At 38.6% G+C, this 17015-nt stretch overlaps 1 protein-coding gene across 5 annotated transcripts in view; it reads left to right on the top strand.

Annotated features, from left to right (window-relative positions):
• The window catches only part of NBEA (neurobeachin), a 669183-nt gene that overhangs the window by 633630 nt on the left and 18538 nt on the right, over positions 1–17015 (top strand). For 2 of the 5 annotated variants that reach the window (XM_069601566.1, XM_069601563.1), the window contains exons 49-52: positions 9907–9969; positions 10289–10378; positions 13169–13361; positions 15211–15282. In XM_069601566.1, the coding sequence (XP_069457667.1) occupies positions 9907–9969; positions 10289–10378; positions 13169–13361; positions 15211–15282 (418 nt within the window). The remainder of the gene's footprint in view (positions 1–9906; positions 9970–10288; positions 10379–13168; positions 13362–15210; positions 15283–17015) is intronic. The other 3 variants (XM_069601564.1, XM_069601568.1, XM_069601567.1) reach the window with 3 other exon arrangements.

The following is a 17015-nucleotide window of genomic DNA, read 5'->3' as shown; positions in this document are numbered from 1 at the left end:
TCAAAGTGAGATGTATGTCATTTATGTGAGATATGCTTTTTCTCTCTCTTTGTGTTATTTTTATTGTGTGGTGCTGAGAAGTGCTAATTATTGATTTTCAGAAATTAACAGCAAATGCTTTTACAAGCATCTAAAGTCATATTTTACACAAGGAAGAAGGGTGAAAATTGCAGCCTGCTGTTTGTAATAGGAATAGCTGAAAGAGACTTCCTTATCTTCAGTTAACATAGATTTCAGTTATATTACACAGTTGTTACCTTAGCATAAATTAACAATTAGTCAAAACATACTGCATGCTTCAGTTTCTTGAAGTGGGTATTACTCAAGCTAAGTACCCAACCATTTTAGTTAGATGTTTAGGACTCATTTTTAAATGTTTTAAACATATTGATAATGAGTCTATTTATAGCCATTTGATCTCAGTATAGTATGTCTAAATTATTGTTTCCCATTTATGTCAAAGAAGAGCATTTTGTTTTGCCAAATATATGCAGTACTATTTTTAATTTGAATTTAATTTAGTGAAAGGGTATGATTTCATTTTGTAATATTTATACCCACACCTGGTGAACCTTAGTCATCATATCTTTCTACGTACCAAGCAAATCCATTTCAGCTTTATTATTTTCATTATTGTCTTTCCATGATCAGACACTCCAAGTGAATTTATTTTGTGTAGTGAAGAAGGTCACCACCGATACTACTCTCCCTTCTCCCCACCGCCTTCTCCTCAACCTCCTTCCTCCTCCACTTCCTGAATCAGCCAGCATAGAGTTTGCTTTATGTGAATTTATTCATCAAGGGAGAATTTGGCATGGATATTGTACTGTTGTTACCTCTCACATATCATTAAGTATTTCTGGACTGAGTCTTCTACTATGTACTATTGAATGATCAAACCCAAAGTGGGCAAAGAACCACAAAACTGGGGGCATCCTTAAGAACTCATCTGCTAAAACTCTTGCTTGCAGGTCAATCTGAAAATTATCCAGAACAGAATGTTTTAGTTCTTTTTTTGAGGGTTAACAAGCATAGATTGAAAAAGACTTCATGGCCTCCCCCAAGAAGCTTATAACAGTGTTTATCCCTCAATATTCTAAATCTTCAATAAAAATCTTACTTGGATGTAATCACCTTTTGGTCAGTCCTACTTGGAAATGAAGCAAAAGCTAGCCAGCATTTTTTCTTATTTATTAGACCTGAATACTAATCCTTGTTATGTCCATCAATGTGCTGTATGTATCTCAGCACATTGCCCTTTCAAAGGGATAATGAAGACTCCGAAAAATGATATCCAAATGGTCAAAAAGAACAAGGAAAGAGTCTAAACATCACTAACCATTATGCAAATGCAAAACAAAACCACAGTGAGGTGCCACTCCATACCCACTAGGTTGGATACAGTCAAACAAACAAACAGAAAATAGCAATTTTGGCAAGGATGTGGAGAAACTGGAATCCTTGAGAGTACTATGAGAATGTAAAACGGTACAGCCTCTCTGGAAAACAATATGGAGGTTCCCCAAAAAATTAAAGAGAGACTTACCATATGATCTAGCAGTTTCACTACTGGTTATATATCCAAAATTAAAACCAAGATTTCAAAGAAATATATTGCATATCCATGTTCATAGCAGCATTATTCACAACAGTCAAAGTGTAGAAGCAATCCCAAGGGTCCATCAGCAGGTGAACAGATGAAAAAAGTATGCCATTTAGATATAATGGGATATTATTTGGCCTTAAAAAGAAAGGAAATTCTGAGGCATGCTGTAACAGGAATGAACCTTGAGGACATTATGCTAAGTGAAATAAGCCTGTCACAACAAGACAAATTGCTATTTGATTCCAGGTGCTTAGAATAGTCAAAATCAGAGAGAGGAAAAGTAGAAGGGTAGTTTCCAGGAGCTGTAAGCCGCTCAGTCCTGTCTGACTCTTTGCGACCCCATGGACTTCTCCAGGCCAGAATACTGGACTGGGTAGCTTTTCCCTTTTCCAGGGGATCTTCCCAACCCAGGGATCGAACCCAGGTCTCCAGCACTGCAGGTGGATTCTTTACCAACTGAGCCACAAGGGAAGCCCAAGAATTCTGGAATGGGTGGCCCATCCCTTCCCCAGCGGACCTTCCCGACCCAGGAATCGAACCAGGGTCTCCTGCATTGCAGGTGAATTCTTTACCAACTGAACTATCAGGGAAGCCCTTGATATCAGGGAAACCCTTCCAGGAGCTGGGGGAAGGTGAAATGAGCAGTTGTCTGATGGGTACAGAGTTTCATTTTGTCAAGCTAGAGAGTTCTAGAGAATATGCACAATAATATGAATGTGTTTAACACTGCTGAACTGTACACTTAAAAATTGTTAGGATGGTAAATTTTACACTGTGAAATTTTATGTGGTAAATCTTACCACAGTTTTAACAAATTTTAAAGGGATAATCAAGAGTTTAAAAATAGTCCTATTTACAAAAATGTGGGGCAGATTAAAGTAGATAATCAAGGGAAGGTGAAGCCCCCTGGGGTTAACATCTGCTTGCCGGGCCTAGGCTTGAGGGTGTAAGGGGAGGCAGCTTGTTGCCAGAACCTGGCAGGAGAAGTAGCCCTGGGAATTGGTCACCCAGCAGAACCTGTGGCCTTAGGTAGAGAACTGCAACACAGCCAGTGCCCAACTGTGACCTGACAATGAGGGGAAGACGCACAATAAATGCTTTGCGTTCTATCCTCCGTCCCAACCAATCAGAGGCCAACCCAGTACCAGGGATGCAGTCCTTGGAGACCATCGCCCAGGGGCAAGGATGCCGATCCAGCTCACTTCTCTGTGCCCTGAGTGAGCCACCACTCTGGAGCAAACTTATTTAAGGCATTCAGGGTAGGACAGCCACTGCCTTCTCATTAAAATACATGGATTTTTCTACCTGATTTGACTTATTTTTCAGCAGAAAAACTGAGTGAGCCTGCCACCTGGCACTGACCTAATATATTTTTTTAGATGTTCCAGACAGAGCTTTTTTATCTAGAGGATATGGTGTTTTTCACATTAATTTGTTAAGTCAGTTATGTAATATCGTTATAATTTATCATTCCAAGGAGGAAGTATAGGAATCAGCAGGAAGAGAAATCTCCAGTATATATGTGCATATGTGTATATATATGTATTAGCTTTATACCAAAAGAATATATATACATACATATGTGTATATAAAAATTGGCTGATATATATATATATCAGCTTTATACCAAAAAAATAAAAGCAAGCACTGAGGCAAGTAAATGAGCAAATTGGAACCCCTTCCTCAGATATTTTCTAACACAGTCTGATAGTTAAAGCAAATATGGTCCTTTTTTGTTTGAGTTATCAAATATTTGCTTAAATACTCTTAATACTTTTGCGAGTGTAGGTGGCCTACCGTCCATGGGGTTGCAGAATCCTGCAGGACTTGTGACTAAGCACACATGCACACATAGGTTTAGCCTTAATGCAGTTGATTGTTAAAACAAAGGAAGCATCTTGGTTCTCCTGTTTTGCAGTCTCCGTGAAAAACTAGAAGCAGTCTAATATAAAATAACATTTTAATTTTTTATATAGTTAAATGTTTATAAGGCAAGAAATAATAAAGCACAGATATTATTTGCTTGATTTATTTTGCTATTTTTCCAGCACTAAAAAGTAATGCTTTATATGATCTTGTTTTATTGCAACAATAAACCAGAAGCAAAGGCTTATCAGTTAAAATACATTCTGCCATTAAGTAATCTTTCTTTTTATCATTTCAGGCTTTCAGAATTCCATACTTTTCCTATTTAATAGAGAATTGGTAGAATTGGAGGTAGAACAGAGTGATAAAAATCACATGTATATTTTTAATTGTATTATATGTTGAAGTTGTATTTTCTGGTCAAAGGGAAAAAAAAGAATATCCACTCTCAAGCATTAAAATAAAATCATTCTAAATAAGAGCTGTATACTAGGATAAGCACAACATTAAGTAAATTTTTTAAAAATCTTTTTCTGTATTCCCAAGCTTTTACTTTTTTTCTGAAATTTGCTGAAATTTGCTGATAATTGGTAATTTGAATATAATCTGATATTTTGCATTATGGATAGCATAGCCTATAGTACTTTACGAAATGCTGATTATTTTTTAAAACCATTTAAAAGATTTTACAAACCAAGGAAAATGGATATAAAACAGGTCATTTGACAGCCTACCTTATTAGCTTCCTCCTACTATCTCTCTCATGGCACTTAGACCTGATGGCATTTCATCTGAAAGACAATACTAAATTAACATTTGCAAAAAAAAAAGACTGGAACTTGTAAAGATTCTATCAGAGGAAAATATATGTGGGCTAAATTCATCTGCACTGAGGAAAAGAGGAGATTAATCAAAGTGTTTATCTGATGCATACCAGGGAAAGCGTAAGTAGATAACCAGACTACACAGAGGGAAGGAGAAAGCACATTTGTTCACCTAACTTTTGTCTTTTAGAGTATTTTGAATTTACCATTAATTTGAACATCATTCTGAACTTTGACTTAACTGTCACCACGTTTCCTTGTACCTTGGTTGTGAAGTTTCTTGTATTAATGGGCAGACATGCAGCACACATGCACCACAGCATGTTCACTTTCTTTTCTGAGGATTTAATCCCAAACTTGGGCTTCCCTGGTGGCTCAGAGGGGAAAGCACCTGCCTGCAATGCAGGAGACCTGGGTTCGTTCCCTGGGTCAGAAAGATCCCCTGGAGATGGAAATGGCAACCCACTCCAGTACTCTTGCCTGGAAAATTCCATGGACAGAAGAGCCTGGTAGGCTACAGTCCATGGGATTGCAAAGAGTCAGACACGACTGAGCGACTTCACTTTCTTTTCTTTCTTTCTAATCCCAAACTTGTATCTTTGTTCATATAGGAGGTAGAACTTTCTTGGAAGGAAAGGCAAGAAGGAAAAACAAAACAATTAAGCAAGAGATATAGCAGGTCAGAGGAATAAGGCTTGTGTCACAGCTATTGCAAGCACATAGGGGGATGACAGAGGATGAGATGGTTGGATGGCATCACTGACTCAATGGACATGAGTTTAAGTAAACTCCGGGAGTTGGTGATAGACAGGGAGGCCTGGCGTGCTGCAGTCCATGGGGTCGCAAAGAGTCAGACACGACTGAGTGACTGAACTGTACTGTAGGACCTCTTTATGCAAATTTAAAGAGTCACCCTCTTCAGGAGGTTGAATTACAAAAAGGGCTCCTTTCTTTTGTCGATTCTATCACTCATTTAACCCCCCACTGGGCACGTTGGTACGTGGCATCATCGATGACACCCGCCATACACAGTGCCCTGACCTGTGGGGAAGTTGAAAGACTAGAGAGAGCTTGTTGAGAATAAGTGGGCAAAGGGAGGGCTGGATGGGGCTTCCCAGGTGGCTCGGCAGTAGAGAATCTGCAGGAGCCACGGGAGACTGGAGCTCGATCCCTGGGTGGGGAAGATCCCCTGGAGGAGGAAATAGCAACCCACGCCAGTATTCTTGCCAGGACAGTCCAGTGAATAGAGGAGCCTGGTGGGCTACAGTCCGTGGGGGTTACTAAGAGTCGGACACGACTGAGCAATGAGCACACGCACACAGGAGAGCTGCTTAAAGGGAGGGGTAATTTTGTAATTTGACAGGTGGGTCCTGGAGTATTTTACAAAGAGAGCCTAACAAAACTAAGGAGAGGAACAATCAGAAAGTAGGGAGGACAAGAGGGAAACAATGTGCATGGGAACTTCCCCTGGTAGGAGCTTTATATTCCACGCAAGCAGGTAAACTGAGTTGTGTGTCATGTGTGTATGAAAATCAGATGTACTTATATTGTCCTCCTAAGCATAATTTGGTTCACGTTTTCCTTTCCTTCTCTGCCTTTCCCTGCAGAATTCCTGTTTTAGAACTTCCCCCAAGGTGTTAAAAGCAGTCTTTTTACCTTCTAATTTTAGAACATACCTATTTCTTTTTTTAATTATTGAAGTATAGTTGATTTTTGCGGTGTTTCAAGTGTACAACACCTGTGTGTGTCATACATATTACACAACTCATGTTGTCTCATATACAATGTTAATTTATCCTTTCTTCACTGAAAAGGGCAATAGAAAATATACATAATGCAATAGACTTTTTGTAACATAAACTAAAGTTTTGGCATTCGATTTTAAAAGGATTCACAAATGCTGATGTCTATAAGTGGTCAGGCAGGGGATAAACTATTGAAGCTGGGCGAGGTGGCAGTTTATGCGCGGGTCACATGAGCGATGGGCCTTAAATAGGAGTCTCTGTGCTCCAGCCGAGTGTTACCACACAGGAATGATGATGCGGTCATGCAGGAGCTTCTGATTCTTCAGAGAGAAGCCAAAAAAACCCAGTTTACTATTTCCCAACCTGTACATGTTGACTCAAATAGAAACCGTGCCTGTGAGCTGAATGTAGCCCATGGGATGCCAGTATGTGACATCTGGCTGAACGTAAGCCCCTATGACATCCTGGCTAGAATGTAACCTTCACAAGAGTAGTCATCTGTATCTGTTTTTGTTTTTTTTTTTTTTTTGGTGAGTATCAGAGATCTCTAGAATGGTAGGTGCAAAATAAATAAATATGTGTCTTAATGAATAACATTATCTTTCTGACCCATGCAGAGCAATATATAGAGAAATAGAAATATGTTGAATTTTTTAAGATTCCCATTTCTGATAATATAGAAAGAATCCAAGTTATAATTAACTTTTAGTAGTTGTTTGGATGTTTTTTACTTGATGTCTTTGGGAAAATTCCATTAAATGGCAAAAAAAAAGTCCACATAGCAAAAACTCTTTTCTATGATGTTGACCAGCTAATTTCTACTTAACCTTCAAACCTCAGCTCTTGTTCTTTTTCTGGAAGTCCCTGTCCTTACAGCCCTTCTCCCCCTCCCCCATCCTCCACCTGAGTCTGATTGTCACTCCTTGGGGCTCCCTGGCCCTCTGGGCTTGCCTCATCCATGATCCTCCCTAACATGCACCTTGATGTCCTCATCTCACGTCCTCATGGGCTGAAAACTTCTGGGGGACAGTCTGCTGTCTGAGTTTGTATGCCTTGGCGTAGAGTAAACATTCAAAAGATGTTCGTTAAGTTATTTCTGTGGTATTGAGTTGTAAGAATCAAGAGCTCTGAAGTTTTCCTTGCTACTGTGCTTTTCTCTTTTCAGGCTACCTTTTGGTTTTGCCCAAATGCCCTACCATTTCCACACTTCTGTATTCAGACATTTTTGGAAGGGCTAAATCACAGCCTTAACCTGCAGAGAGTCACAGGCTGAGCAAACAGACACACATAAAGAATTCTGTGTTGAGTTCCATGATAAACAGGGGAAGATATGCTGTGAGAATATGGAGGACATTGATTATGATTTAGGACATCTGGGAAGGATTTAAAACCCTGCCCAAGGTTAGCATGAAGGGAGGTGTTTTCTTCTCCATCAGAACAACTATTCAATCTTTATGCCTCATAAGTTGCAGTATGGACTGTGTATATCCCCAGGCATGTGCCCATAGAAAGTACCTCCCTCCCCTTTTTATTTTTAAAAGACTTAATATATTTAAAGAAATGAAATAGGCAGTCAAAAATATGAGCTAGTAACAGAGAAATGAAACCATGAAAATTCATCAGTCCCCTACCCCTTTCTGCTCTAGTTTTATTTGTATCTCTGTTCAAAGCCCAACCTGACCATGGAAAGGTTTTCTCCTCAGCATCACTTTTAAAAAATATCAAAATCTTTGAACATATGAAAGTGGAGAGAATGATATAAAAATAATAATATAACAGATTTCCACTTGCCCAATAACGATATTCAGCAGTAGTACCTCCTATCTTGGTGAAAAAGAAGACTTTGATTACTTTCTAAATGTGGGGGAACCAGTCAAGAAAATCAGTAGGTGCTCACGTACCATTCAAACATTTTAATAGACTTAGGAGAGACAACATGCTTTTTCAAGATCAGAAAGGTCTGATCAATTTAAACTCAAAGGGTAAGAAATTATTGGAGGGCAGGGTTACATGATAGCTAAAAGATAAATATTGAACTAGGAACCTTTAGGTCATGAAAGCATTTGATGTAGATCATAGGGAAGAGCAATTCAGTTTAGTCTCAAAAGAAATAAATGTTGAATGTTGGGAACAGATTGTCTTATTGAAAAGGTAAGATTGAGTACAACTTAAACTTCACCCTGATGCCATTTGAATCATTCAAGATACATATATATGTGCATGTGTATTCTGCCTCAATCCAAAAGGGTCAGTGGCAGAACCCAGTAAAGCGAACTGTACAGATGATTTCTAGAAATAAAGTCAGTTTTGTAACATTTTCTCATATAATTTTAATAGTTCCCCTTCAGGAAAAAAATTAAAGTCAAGCAAAGCATGTTTATTGATTCACTCCTTTTTTGAACAGCTACCTACTCAAATGCAGGGCGCTGATCTAGGAATCTAAATATGTTTGATTTTACTTCTGTCTCCTTCCTCACTCCCTGGTCCTCTATCTGGAGGAGTAAAAACACAAGTAATAGTAGATACCATTATATTTAGTTTGTGATGCATTAAGCTAGATATTGGACATTTTCTAACCAGGGCAGCTTTTAACAATACAATTCTTACTTTTTTTTTTTTTTTCAAATAATTCCCAGAATTTATTGTTAATAATGTGAACCTAACCAGAAATAGTCTCTCCCCTTTCTAATCATAAATCTTGCTTTGGGGAGATGAAGTATGATGGTATCTATGTTAGCACAATTTAGTCAGTAGTCACAGTTCTCATGGAGAAGGCAGTGGCACCCCACTCCAGTACTCTTGCCTGGAAAATCCCATGGATGGAGGAGCCTGGTAGGCTGCAGTCCATGGGGTCGCACAGAGTCGGACATGACTGAAGTGACTTCAGATAAATGTATACATTAAACTTGGACAATACTTAAAGAGATTTAGTAATTCATCCTGTTGCCTTTGCAAATAAAGAGCCAAAGCCCCATTTATGCCCTTGCTAAAGTATGGCAGATAATGATGCATTCATGTTTAATATTGCTAATAAATTTGAAAATTCACAGTTTTATTGATAAACATTTTCTGAAAATGCAGTCCAGGAGGACAGATTGTTAAATTTAAAGACTTTATAAATGAGAATTGAAGATAGTGATACGATTAGTGGAAGGGCTGTGGCAAGAGTCATCTACCAACTTACCTGACTCCCAAGCATTCAGCAGTGACTTTCGTATTTCACTTTTATGTGCCACCAAACTGCACACAATTTTAGGGGGAAAATTTACATCGTAACAGAGTAATAATCATAGTAAATATTGTGCTTCTCCTTATTGACTTAAATTACATACTTATTTCAGAAAAATACTTCTGTTAGTCTGGTTTAATATATTGCAGTTTTCGGCTATAAAATTTATGTATAGAAGAAATACTTAAATCTCTTTTAAGATTTTCTCTTTGACATACACACTAAAAAGACATATTATACACTTCATACAGTTTGAGATCTAGAAATATTCATTGGAAATGACAAAGTCTCATTAATATTTCCATCTGCATAGGGTTTAATGACATATTGCATAGGTCAGGATGCACCAAGAATTATTTCCTCTTTGGGTTAGTTCTCTGTAAAATTTCAGAAGATTTTTGAGAGGAATGAATTCACAGCTTATAAATAATATTTCAGAATATATCTTAGAATAGCATAGCACACTAAACTGTATTTTTTGTAGTGAAAGTTTTGCTATATCTGATGACTATACAGAAGTCTTAAGGTTCTTTCTACTTATTACTCTCTGAATTGATTAGAACACATGCTTATTTGAATTTTATCTTGTATCCTTAGTGGACTTTATGTTTCATTCTTTTTTTTTTTCCCATTAAGATCCCAGAAGCTTATTTCATTAGAGATCCCCATACGTTTCTTCTTACAAAGGACTTTATTAAGGTATTTGTGTTGTATTTAGTGTTCAGAGTGTTCTCTGGTCTCTAGCTGCTTGCATGTACTCACAGGATAACATTTCCACATTTAACCCCAGCTTCTAAATGAGAATAGTGACTTAACGGAAGCATGTTTGGAAGGAGAAGCAGAGCTTGTCTACAAAATACTAACACTTGGATGATTCTGCACCCTGGGAGAAGAGCACCCGGTGAATTTTCTGGACTTTTTTCATGGCTGACTTGGGATACACTTTGCGTTGTCAGAGTGTGTTGATCTCTCTCGTTGATGCATACTGATTGTGACAATCACTCTCCTTCCCCTTCAGGCCATGGAGGCACAGATACAGAACTTTGGACAAACGCCATCTCAGTTGCTTATTGAGCCACATCCGCCTCGGAGCTCTGCCATGCACCTGGTAAGACATAGCAGCTTGCGGAACATTTCTGTCTTTCTTTGTACCTGAGTAGAGTTCAAATAACATAATGATTTTTTTAGCAGTGTTTTAAAGCTTCTCGATGTATTGGCTTAACTCTTCAGCCTCAGGATATACTGATTACCTAGAAAGAAACAGAGAAAGAAGTATAGTTTTTACCTCTAAGTTCGGCTTCAGCTAGCCCAATTTTGGACTCACAAAAATCGCCTCCCTCTCTATTAGAAGTTGGCTCATATACATAAACTCCTTCATACACATACAGGCTTATAGACATAACAGGCACCAAAATTAGGTTACACTTATAAATTAGAATGAAAAATATAAAATAAATACAATCTAAAGGTAACTGGTTTGATCTTTGGGGGCAAAGTATGGTAGGGGAAGTAGTTCATTTTAAGAAAAGGAAAGAAATATAAAGATAATGTACAGCCTCTTCATGGCAGCAGTCAAGAAAATAGATTAAAAATAAGGACCTCAGAGCCAGATTTGGGTCAAGCACCGTGTCTGCCACGAACTAATGAATGAATTGGGGGAGGTATTTAAGCTCTTTGTTTATGTTTCAGCCTGTGTAGCCTGAGGGTAACAAATCACACCAGCCCTTAAAATGCAATGACTCAGTACTGTATGTAGCACTTAGACCAGCTCCTGGTGTACAAGTACTCAGTAAATGTTAGCTGGCGTTATATTCTCAGTTTGTAAGGGAAGAAGTAATATTATTTTCATTTAAATCTGAATCTTTTAAGATCCATTTTCCTAAGAATACAACCTCTTTTCAGTTTCTAGCAAACAGTTAACATTTCTCTATTTAATTTGAAGGTAAAAATTTTTCTAAGAAACTACTTTAGAACTTACTTTTTCACTGTGATTTTCCACTAAGTTTTTACTGAGGGAAAAAAAATGCTTGATGGCAAAAATGTATTTGCAGAATGAATTACAGTTCATCAACTTTTCTAGATAATTGTCAAGGGGCCAGATATCCTCATACTGGAGTAAAATGCCCTGGAACATGGTCCCATAATATATGTGTAAGCAAATGTACAAGTTGTTATTGTGTGATAGAAGTATTGTTCATACCTTTCATTTGTCCTGTCAACTACTTTACACATTTGAATCGCGCCCCTTCTGTGTGCCAGGCATGGCACTAAGCATTGGCAGTACAGAGGCGAGGCATCCTCTACACTGTCAAAGGGTTGGTAGTCCCTCACCTACTGAAGCATAAATAAATGTGTGTGTTTGAAAGCATTTCTTTTCCTCTACAATAACTCAGCTGAGCAATTTCACTGTTTAGTCACTAATGAACTCTGCTGCCTGAGGTGGGTCCTCACATGCAGCCAGAGAGGCTTTCACCACGTGTACTGTCCCCATCCCCACACCCAAGCACAGCGTTGACGTGGAGCCTGCAGACCTGAGAGGAAGCATTTTTAACAAACTGTCCAAGAGAATCTCTCTCACACTTTATTCTATGAAATGCTTTGGCAGAAGAATTTTATCCCCATGTTGGTTTTCTCTGTTTAATAATAATAGTAGTAAAAAATATTTACCCTGGAGAAATGCCCAGTCAGAACTCATTACTTTCCTAAGGGAAATTGTTAGAGGCTAAATTGGCATGGAACTGTTTATAAAGAAAATCAGCTTTTTAAGTTTATATAGCAGAGAATTCATACACACATACATACACACACACACACACACACACACACACACGCCGATATAAAATAGTGAACAATTAGAAAACATGCATGAAAGCTAAATAGTGGTTATTTCCAGCATTCTTATCTGTCTTTTATGTAATAATGTGTATAGTATTTTGCAACCCATGCCAGTATTCTTGCCTGGGAAATCCCATGGACAGAGGAGCCTTACAGACTACATTCCACGGGTTGGCAAAGAGTCAGATATGTCTTAGCGACTAAACCACCACCGCCATACTACTTACTAGTAGTACTAATAGTGTCTCCTTTCTGTCAAGTCATATACTAGATGTTTGAGAAACAAAGATTAAAAAAGCAAAGAGAGTGTTGTCTCTCATGAAGTTCACCATCGAGCAGGGGAAGGAGCCTAAACCACGGTCATCAGAGACACAGCAGAAACGTGTCCATGGAGCACGGACAAGGGAGGCTGTGAAATGTTAATTATTTACACTGTAGCCATGGCCCCACATCAGCCAGGTAAAAAATGAAAGAATCAGTTCACTTCGTGTTTCACATAAACACTGTTGGGAACTGGCCTGACTGATCTTTCCACCACAGTGACATGGTAGCTGCACTGAAAAATTACACTGCAGCATGTGGACATATCTCTAAGCTAACCTCTTAAATCATCTGGAAGCGTGTTAGTCACTCAGTTGTGTCCGACTCTGCGACCCTATGAACTGTAGCCTGCCAGGCTCCTCTGTCCATGGGATTCTCCAGGCTAGAATACTGGAGTGGGTTGCCATGTCCTTCTCCAAGGGATCTTCCTGACCCAGGGATTGAACCTGGGTCTCCTGCATTGCAGGCAGAGTCTTTACCATCCAAGCCACCAGGGAAGCCCTCTTCCATTGTCGGGCAGCACCTAAATTGCAGCTGGTTATTAATAATTGGGGGCCCTCTTTCAGCAACTGTGCAGAGTGCCTGCTCATTTGGCTGTGCCTTCCTCACAGACCAGAGCGCCGACTGCTCTGCTGTCTGCTTGTGCTCATGCTAGCCTGTTTTAATCTCACTCTCCCCCACGCCATCACTAACTGTGTTATTCTTTTTGTTTTCTTTGTTCTCCTCCCTTTCTATTCAACAGTGTTTCCTTCCACAGAGTCCACTCATGTTTAAAGATCAGATGCAGCAGGATGTGATCATGGTGCTGAAGTTTCCATCAAACTCTCCAGTGACGCACGTGGCGGCCAACACGCTCCCCCACCTGACCATCCCTGCGGTGGTGACGGTGACCTGCAGCAGGCTGTTTGCCGTGAACCGATGGCACAACACAGTAGGTACGTGGGCCTTAAGGGAGTCACTTACTAGCAGGGTCTTAAAAGCTGTGGTTCAGGTAAGTGCATGGAGGGCTAGCGAGTGTGCCAAATGAGCTACTGAAGGCAGCAGAATAAATAATTGCCAGACTTCACTAAATAACTCATCTGTCTTCTTCATTGCTGCTGTTATAGTGCCGTACGCGGTGTAGTCACTCAGTCATGTCCAACTCTTGTGACCCCATAGATGGTAATCCACCAGGCTCCTCTATCCATGGGATTTCCCAGGCAAGAACACTGGAATAGGTTACCATTTCCTCCTCCAGGGGATCTTCCCGACCCAGGGATTGAACCCTTGTGTCTGCATGGACAGGCAGATTCTTTCCCACTGAGCCACAGGGACGCTCACAGAATGCTTGGCTAAAGGTTCAGTATCTAATAAGTATTTGATAAATTGAAGCAGTTCTACAAATAATTCAGGTCCTCCCACCCTTTTCCGGTAAGGGGAAGGAAAAAAAAAATTTAGCTCATACTAAACACAAACAAGTTTGAATCTAGGTGGTTTCAAATCCTTTTTCTCCCACTTGATTAAACTCATTTAGGAAATATCCGAATGACCACTTTGTGTCATGTGGTCCTGGGCACTGGGAGTGCAGCAGTTGACAAGGCAAATAGCATCCCTCTCTTTGTGCAGCTTTGAGTCCGAGAGAAGACAAAATCTAAATTGTTTAGCTATTTCATATGTGTTTTCTCCAAACTCATTCCTGAAGGTTCCAGCCAGTACATCTTGAAGTGATATAATCTGTCATGAAAATTCGGCAAATTGATATTTATCCAGCCAGGACAGCAGTGGATGTGACTAAATGATTTAGTTGGCCCAGTTCATTACTTATATGATCTCCCTAGAGGCCTCAAGATCCCCACTGTCTCTAAGTCTGAATGGCTGAGCCACACCAAGTTCACCTGAATCTTAATTCTACTGACTTCTACATCACTCTGGAAAACCAGATTACTTTTAGCTTAATCTCCTAAGAATTTCTGAATACCCCTGTTTTATGGTTATTGGTAATACTTTCAACATGAAGTTGAGTGACTTCCATTCACTCAGAAATATGGAGAAAACATCTCTTAAAAATATCTGGGGTTGGCTAAAAGGTTTGTTCAGGTTTTTCCATAATACTTTACAGAAAAACCTGAATGAACTTTCAGACCAACCCAAATATGACTTTATTATTCACAGGAGTCTTAGCCTCTTGAAATACTTTGCACTGAGAGAAAGCTATAAAGATTTGATTTTTGTTTTCTTTAGAGTTGTTCTAAAGTTTATATGTTACCCCATGTAAGAAATTATGACTAAAGAACTCAATCAAGCTCTAAATATTAATCCTCTGAAAGTAGCTTTTAGGTTAAGATTTTAGGTGTGGCTCAACTGTATACCTTCAGTTGATTTGTCATCTTTTGAAAGAAGCTGGAAGGGATGGGAGTCCCATCTTCCTCTCTGCCTTGGCCCAGGTCGGCCCATGCTTACACCCATTCCTACATGTAGACATAACCTTTTCTTAGATTTCAGCTCTCTGATGGATTCCAGAAATGTTATAGTCTTCTATTTTATCCAGCTTTTTCTGTTGTTAGGATAACAATACTCTTCCCAGCTTTCTCCATCTTAAGTGGAAACCAACAGTCCCTGTTGTAATGCTTTTTTTAAGATTTGTCTTCAAAAACATGTAGTGTGACTGAATGATTCTTACAGTAATTTACCAAATAGTTTTTAAGAAAATATATATTTTGTATAATTGTTATAAAATACTGCTTATTAGGAAATTCCTCCATTCTGAGAACTTTATGGTCATTTTCTCTTTTAATTAATCTTTAGGCCTCAGAGGAGCTCCAGGTTACTCCTTGGACCAAGCCCATCATCTTCCCATTGAAATGGATCCACTAATTGGTATGTTAACAACAAAAAATCCATTTTCATAAATGCTGCCTATCCACAGATTCCTATGTGGTTATTTATCACAAATGACAGTTGAATGATACTTTTTCTGTCACAAATTAATGTACAAATAATGTCAAATTGCCATCAAGGAGCTGTGCAAATCATAATATGTCATCTAAGAATTTTTTGTTATTACAATAATGATTTGTGGTATTTTCTTGGTATTTCCAGAGGTCATTTAGGTTGGTTCTAAACAAGGCATATAATTCCAAACTGTGCTTTCTTTCAGCCACAACTCTTCTTTAACAACTTTATATTATTTCAAATATATAAGGACTCAAAGCCATTATTAAGAAAGTTGATACTAAAGAATAACTTTTCTGGAAATCTCCATTCAATAGAGCTAAGCATTTTTTTTTTTTAATTTAAGATTTCATATGAATTGCAAACTCAGGAGCTGTAACTGTTTGCAGCAGTATTCAAAGTATTTTTAAATAATCACATACACATTTATTAGCTGTGTGATACAGAACAAGTGCCTTAATCTTTACGGGCCTCAGTTTCATATCTGTAAGATGGTTCCTAATAATGTTCATTCTGCCTGTTCTCATGGGATCATGTGAGAGCTAAATAAGAAAAAAATCGAATGTGGTTTGAAAAATTATAAAGCCATAAACAGTTAATGGTATTTTTTCCTTAGATTAATTCACCATCTTTGAACCCAGAAATAAGATGCAAGGCAGCCATTTAGGTTAGTTACCTATACTCCTACACAGAATAGCACTTGCATGTCTCTCAGAGAATATATGCTTAGGACAAGGAATATTTTTCAAGTGGAGTCCAGCTTCTAGCTTTTTCTCTGCTAAAAAAATAGCAACAGTTTCACGTACAGCTAGAGTGTAACCGTGGAAGATTAATAGCTGTATTCTAATTAATCAAGCACCAACTACATAGTTTTCAAGGGACTCAGACCTTTGATTTTCTTTTCCTTTGCTGTTTTTTTGTTTTTTTTTTTACTTTTTGCCTTCTCTAGTAATTATTATCATAGTGTTAGTCGATGTCCACAAATAGTAACACTTAAATTTAATTGGTGTTAGGAAGTGACGGTGCTCTTCTACATCTGCATTTTCTGTTTAAGAATTCAGCCCAGGGATTTGGCCTGAAAGGACGGTGTGGAGTAAAGGACAGGCTGGCATGCAGACAGGCACTAGGGAAATCACAGGGCGTCTCTGGGTTCCTGACTTTATTCAGATTCAGTCCCAGTGCTGCCCATGACTCTCTGTCTGTCTCTTTCTTCCCCAGCCCCTCTCCCATCTTTCTCATTCCCCTCCTCCCCGCCAGCCCATTCTGGAAAGGCTTCTGTTTGTTGACAATCCAGGTCTTTAAAGCTGCTGACCTAAAGCTCCCTGAGGGGCCACCTACATAACAACACCCCTCGCACAAATCCCTACTTTCTTCTTTTCCCATGAATTATAAAGGCCATCAGAAAATGACAGATGGGGGCAAATATGAAGACATTTTTTCCTTATGTAACATACTTCATACAATATTTATTCCTTATTATTATTGAACTTGTTGGACAATAATGAACTTGTGCAGGGTGAATATCTATTGAATTAAGTGCATATAAATATTTTTATTATGTTGTAAATTCCATCTTGAATTCCTCATATCAGTGGAAGAACTACTTAAATTTCCAACAATTTTTTAAATATATAATATGGTTCATAAATAATCATTGC

The sequence above is a fragment of the Ovis canadensis genome, chromosome 10, assembly GCF_042477335.2.
Source record: "Ovis canadensis isolate MfBH-ARS-UI-01 breed Bighorn chromosome 10, ARS-UI_OviCan_v2, whole genome shotgun sequence".
NCBI lineage: Eukaryota > Metazoa > Chordata > Mammalia > Artiodactyla > Bovidae > Ovis > Ovis canadensis.
The sequence above is the reverse complement of the archived record's forward strand: the minus strand, read 5'-3'. Positions and strand labels throughout refer to the sequence as shown.